Source organism: Mesoplodon mirus (assembly GCF_964341445.2).
Source record: "Mesoplodon mirus genome assembly, chromosome: 11".
In the NCBI taxonomy this organism is placed as follows: Eukaryota; Metazoa; Chordata; class Mammalia; order Artiodactyla; family Ziphiidae; genus Mesoplodon; species Mesoplodon mirus.
Window position 1 is genome coordinate 81,558,082 of NC_138987.1, and position 6,347 is coordinate 81,564,428.

At 39.3% G+C, this 6,347-nt stretch overlaps 1 protein-coding gene across 1 annotated transcript in view; it reads left to right on the forward strand.

Moving 5' to 3' along the window:
* Positions 1-2,815, forward strand: part of ITPR2 (inositol 1,4,5-trisphosphate receptor type 2) — a 540,309-nt gene extending 537,494 nt beyond the window's left edge. Inside the window, exon 57 of the mRNA XM_082634919.1 lies at positions 127-2,815. Coding sequence (XP_082491045.1) covers positions 127-213 — 87 coding nt within the window. The 3' untranslated portion in view covers positions 214-2,815. The remainder of the gene's footprint in view (positions 1-126) is intronic.
* The last annotated feature ends 3,532 nt before the right edge of the window (positions 2,816-6,347 follow it).

A 6,347-nucleotide genomic window follows, 5' to 3' on the forward strand; every position in this document is an offset into this window, starting at 1 on the left:
AATATATTTTCTATGATGCTGGACAGACTATAGGTGCTTGGGAAATATTCACCCAACCTTGTGTGTCCCACCAGCACTGAGAAAGAGTGAGAAAATCAGCTCAACGCGTTCTCTCTTTTCCCCCAGATGACAGAACAAAGGAAGAATAAGCAGAGACTGGGCTTTCTCGGATCAAACACACCCCACGTGAATCATCACATGCCACCACACTGATACCATGGGGGCAGCCGTGACTAGCCTTTCATCAGTATGCTGCCAGATCACTGAATACAGAACTGAGATGGAGGGGAGTGAACAGTGCCTATTGTTGAAAAGTTAAAAACAGCCAAGTGCCAAGATGTTGAGTGGTTTAGCTCCGAGAACAATTTCTAACTGTGTTTTCATGGTTGAGAAGACCAAACTTAAAATGCAGCCACTAAAAAGCACACATCACACATTCTTAATGCAAAGAGAGGTGCCTTGCTCAAATGGACGGAGAAGGTAGGGGGAGGCGGGGTGGAAGGAGATGCAGGGCGGAGAGAACTACCTTTGGCTGAATCTATAAGAGTCCATTTTGTCTTAAATGCTGACTGCGACCTTTGTCATGGTTGGTTGGAATTTCTTTCTTTTAATTATGGCATATAGGCCAGTGATACAGGAAGTCATATTTTGGTGGCTAAGTTTTACTAAGGGAAAGAACTGAAAAGATTAAAAATGAGAGTTGCAAAGAAAAATGTTAATGCTTCCAAACCGTAGCTGTCACAGGCCAATTTCCTTATTTATAACGTGCAACACAATGGACTTACAGCTCTAGGAACTAGAGCTTTGGGGCTTATGCCCCTCGGGCTGACAACGCGACTGGAACGTGATTTCCTTCTCCCAGATTCAGAGGGGCTCTGTCAGTATGGAGCACAAAAAGAGGTTTTCATAAAATTTGTTTAAAAACATGCTTAAAGTCATGTAGAGGCTAAGATTTTTTAAAGATTTGGGGACAAAAAAGCTGACAGTAAGCCCCAAGCACATATGTATGCTATTAAAATACATCGAGATTAATAAATGAAGATGCTTAAAGGTGACAGGAAATATTGAGAAACTTATGATGGTGGCATTGCCTTTTATAAATATGGAGTAAAAGCTATTTGATTCATGTTTGCTGTACTTAAGAACTGAGTGGTTTTATTTATGCTATTCTTGCAGTTAGGGAAAAAATCCAAGAAACATATTGAATACTCAAGAAAATGCAGCGTTTCAATTGCATATTTTAAACTGTATCAGTAAGAGCTTTTCAAAATGTAAAGAGATAATAATCTCTTCCTCAAATTGTTTGTATGTTAAATTATGCAACCAGAATTTGTGGAGGGAGAAATTAACCTGCCATGCTTGTATTATTCTTAGCGATTACGCTTTTAGAATGTTAAGGCAAAATTCAGATCATGAAAGTGTTAGGAGAACTGCAATAGAGCAGGCACGTGACACCAGACTCTTGGAGCTGCTCTGCAAGCTGACCTTTCCTGGTCGCTGCCCCGAGAAGAACAAAAAATTGCATTTTTAAACTCTCATGTTATTACCACTAAGGTTTAAGTTCAGGACAGCATTTGCTATGACCATTTTTAAAGCTTTTGGATTATTTTAATATAGTTTAAGCTATTGGCTTCTAAAATTCTCAAATCATGGTCTGGGTAGATGATAAAGGATGCCTGAACCAATCCTTTTTCCACACACACCATTAAAATGTAGACTTGGAGGAAAGCTGTTGAAACCCAGAGCAATGAATTTTTGAACTGAATCTGCTGGTACACCTACCCCGCTCCTCCAAATACCTACCCAAGTTAAGAATTCCTTACTCTGATCTGATGGTATTTTTCCTAACCAGTTGCTGAAAGATCATGAAACAAAGATACTCAGAAACTGGGATATATATCTGTATGCAACACAGAACTTTGAACCTAGGAGGCATTCAGTAAATGTATGAGAAATTCCAGTGTCATTCGATCCTAATGCTTCATTGAAACTTTATATCATATATTTGATTTTTAAAAATGGCTTCACCAAAACTGAAGTAGACCAAAGCAGCCATTTTTTTAAAAATCCAAGACCATTATGGTTATTAACAGTATTAGATGAAAAGTACCTTTTAAAATATTTTAATTAGGCAGAGTTTCATGGGAAGGGAAAAGAAGAGAAAGGTGGAAAACATTGGCTATATTCCAATGTCAGAACTTATCCCTGTTTAACACAGAGTAAAATTTTTCTGATGGATGTTCCAGCATCAAGAAAATAAGTTAATTTGTACAGATGAGAGCAACCTGCCTTTCAGGTGAACTATCTAGTCTTTCTTACACTTTTTTATAGAGAATGAGCCATTGGATATGTACTGCCGTCAAGAAATGGCTTAATCTCTCCAACCATTGTGGAGTGGCAGGTCACCATGTCACAGTGTGTTTTCTCCTATGAGAAGTATTCAAAAGCGATTACAACTAACCAGACTCTTATTTAATCAAAATTGAAATATTTCTCAGTTGTGTTTCTCTTTCTTTCCTGACTAAATACTTTAAGACTATAAAGCAAAATAAACAAAAGCAAACAAAAAAAGGCAGTTTCAAGGCTATGAAATTCATGATGGAGAAGATAATCACAGGGAAATTTGACATTCGCTATAAATTTATGTTTGTTTTGTGTATGTTTGTTAATGCAACTGGAATATTTGACCTAGGCAAGTGTCAATTAACATTCTCATATTTATATAGCAATATTAAAATAAATATAATCATCTTTGATTTTGATGTTAAGGAAAATGTTTTACTATTTAGTTATTAAAACCCATATTGGTTTAAAAGTATGTTTCCGCTGAATATAATTTTTAATTTCAAAAGGATCTTATTCCCCTACATGTTCCATTCTGAGGTCCAAGAGTTTCATGCAAGTATGTTTTAAGACTATAATATTAAAAAATAAATTTTATACATGTACAACTTATATTTAACTTTAAAAAGTTAGACGGGGCTTGTTTTCTTTCATACTGAAATTTTTCTGTTGGTGATGAAGATGCAGTTTCTAGTGGATTATTGATAAGTCAGGAAGATACTTCATTCAAGTCAGAACTAATGGTTTGCTTTTTTCCATATTCTCAGCTCGCAACTCATTGTTTTGGCTGCTCTTTTTAGTTTATAGTTGTTTTTATTAGAAGCAATCATGCAGTAAGGCCCACCCTCTACCCGGACGCCCCAGGGCTGAGAATGAGCAGAGAGGCTGGGGATCTGGAGACTTGGGGAAGGAAGGTGCAGATTTGGGACTTCGCTATGATTAGGGGAAAGGAGTAAAGGATAGACAATAGGATGAACAGGGCTTACCCTCCAGGAACCCAGTAGACTGGGGCATAGGTAAGTAAATATTGCACAAGTATAATGATGTGACAGATTACAGGCTCAAGAGATAACCCTTAAACATGCAAAGAACAGGGCTTTGTGGGGAGTAGCCCTAAGAGGTGTGTTCTCTCCAGCAGTTCTTAAATCTTTACAGAATAAGAAATCAGCATATTCTGACCCACAGACCTGTTCCAGGATGCCCTGACACATGATACATTGCAAAAAGGGGTGCAGCAGGCATCTTAAAGACAAGCACAGGTGCCTACAGGAACCAGGCAAGTGACTAAAATGCATGCAAGTGTGAGGGGCACACTGTATGTAGGGAGGGGGGAGCCTGTGGAGAGCTTCTTTTTTTTTTAAATTTATTTTAGTGAAGTATATAGTTGATTTACAATGTTTGTGTTAATTTCTACTGTACAGCAAAGTGATTCAGTTATACATATATATATATATATATACGTTTTTTTCCATATTCTTTTCCATCATGGTTTATCCCAGGATGCTGAATATAGTGCCCTGTGCTATACAGTAGGACCTTGTTGTTCATCCATTCTATATGTAATAGTTTGCATCTGTTAATGTGGGGAACTTTCTATTTGCAAAATTTGACACCTAATTCCACTTTGAAGAAAATGCCTGAGGCCAGTTGAGGCCCTCTAGTCACCCATTTGTTGATAAAGCTACCCCATTTAGTAGAAGAAAATACACTATACCAAAATGGAGCACAGGAGCTAAAATGCATGTGAAACTTGAGAAATCTGAAAACAAATCCAGGTGTCACCTCTGAACTGAAGTGTTTCCACAGACTTGAACTAATTTATAAAATTATCATACCAGTTCTTCTCATTTCACCAGTAGCCTTTTTTTTTTTTCCTACAGTAGAGGGATGCTACATTTGCCTCAGAAAACATGATTCTAATATATGTCAAAGCCAGATAAGTATAACTTATAAATTATTATTAATAAAATTGAATTTGTTTAGCTTTTTTGCATGTGATACTTTAAGTGCTTTATTCATTTCTTAACGTTTCTGAATAATGTATCCATTGGTATGAAAGTCATTATTATTGCTATTTTACATAATGAGACATAGGGGACAAAAATTTTGGTGACTTGAATCACACTGGTGAGCTAATCCAGGTGGACCATTGTGTCCAGCGCTTACTGAGAGTTGGTCAAATTCCCCGTTGGCCAACACCTACTGGTATATCTACATCCTGGTGATACACAGCAGGGGCTCTGTGGGTACAGGCCGTTTGGCCATCCAGGATTTCCTGGTTCTTAACCCCCAGAGCGTGGGACAGCTGAAATCAAAATGACTTGCATGAATCACATGCAAACCACAAAGAGAATTCTCTGCTCACATGGGCAATTTCTAGTGTCCTTGAAGCTGTGTGGCAAGAATTGTTTTGTTTTGTTTGGGATCCGAGGAAAGGTTTCGGGAGGGAAAGTGGGCAATGTGTTCCTCTTCGAGTGAGAGTAACTAGCATGAAGGGTGGGAGGATACACGTGGAGGGGAGTGTGATGGACATTTGAAAGTCACCCTGCCTTTGACTGTCAACCGCAGTGCTTTGGGGAAGTCGGGAAGGCTAGTCTTCAGAGCACAACTGTAGGCCAGAAATCTGTGCACTTGAACCTCTCCTATGTCCCTCCCCGACAGCAGAGGCGCTGGCACGTCACATGGAACGTGTCACATGGCAAACAAAGAAACACAGAGACCAAACTTGATGAAAGTAGAAAATTTATAAGAACAGAGAGAAGTTGTTGAACTCAGTTTGACTCAATCTAACAGCAAATTCTGGTCTTTACACTTCGATGTGGATTTCCCCCTAGATTAGCCTGTTCCCTTTTCACTCTGGTCCTTGGGGTAAAATCAGCTCCAGGTAGAATTGCCCTCCTAACAGCTGTGGAAATGTGGGTACAGGTGTGGATTCCCTCTACAATCCACTGCAGCACTTCCTTCCAAAGTTCTCCTTCCCTCAAATCTATTTGTGTAGGGAAAACCTTCTTCTGAGGCTGCTGCCTGTCCTAATAACTGTGGTTTTTGTTTTGTTTTTATAATTGTCTTCACTGTGGACAGTTGTATCTGCCCTTCTGTCTGCCATAACCTGTTCCCTCTCTTTCAACATGGATCAGATGATTTTTTTGCGATCCTGGTCTTCTCAGCAGTATATTCAAATAAAAATTTTCTGAACACATTACCTTAAAATTAGACCCTGCTTCATAAAAAATATTAATGTATTTTATATCATTTAGGGTTTTATTGGAGAAGAAAAATCAGGTTGGGTGACATGGACTAAGAGGATTTTAAGGATTTGACATCATGCAGTTGTAGTGAAGAGCTGGTGAAGAACTCGATGGAAGGCTGCTGCTTCTGCATCAGTGGTGGTAGGGCTGAAGTCACGGTGAGTCAGTGGGGCTAGTGGTCAGGAGAAAAAGCTGGGTGTGAGGCACGGAAGAGCAAGGACAAACTAGGACCCATGAGAAAAAAATTCGCATCTAGCTTTTGCTACCTCCAAACTCCATAGCTCATGTGACATAAAAAAGAAGCTAGTGTCCTTCACCATGGAGATGCATGTGCATCTGACCCAGGACTCAGCGAAGCTGAAGAGGAGATCTGATGGGAACTGGAAGATGGAAGACTGTGGACTGGCTGCTGCCCACACCAGCATGGTGAGCAGGAGATCAGGCTTCAGTGGTACCTGTCGCCTACTCCTTCTGAACTTAATGACTGTTGCTTCACTCCCACCTCCCAAATCTCAAGAAAATATCTCCTGTGGTCAAAATTAACCTATAATCCTATGAGAGAGGAGGTTCTGAGAAACGTAGTTCCAGCTAAGCTAAACTGATGGAGTGCAAAGCCACTCCATGGGAATAGAACTTAATGCTCACCAATAGCGATGCTCCTCCTCGTACTGGACACACAAAGGACATATTTCCCAGCACCCATTGTGATTTGGTGGAAACACACAACTAGTTCTTTTTTTTTTTTTAGATTTTTTT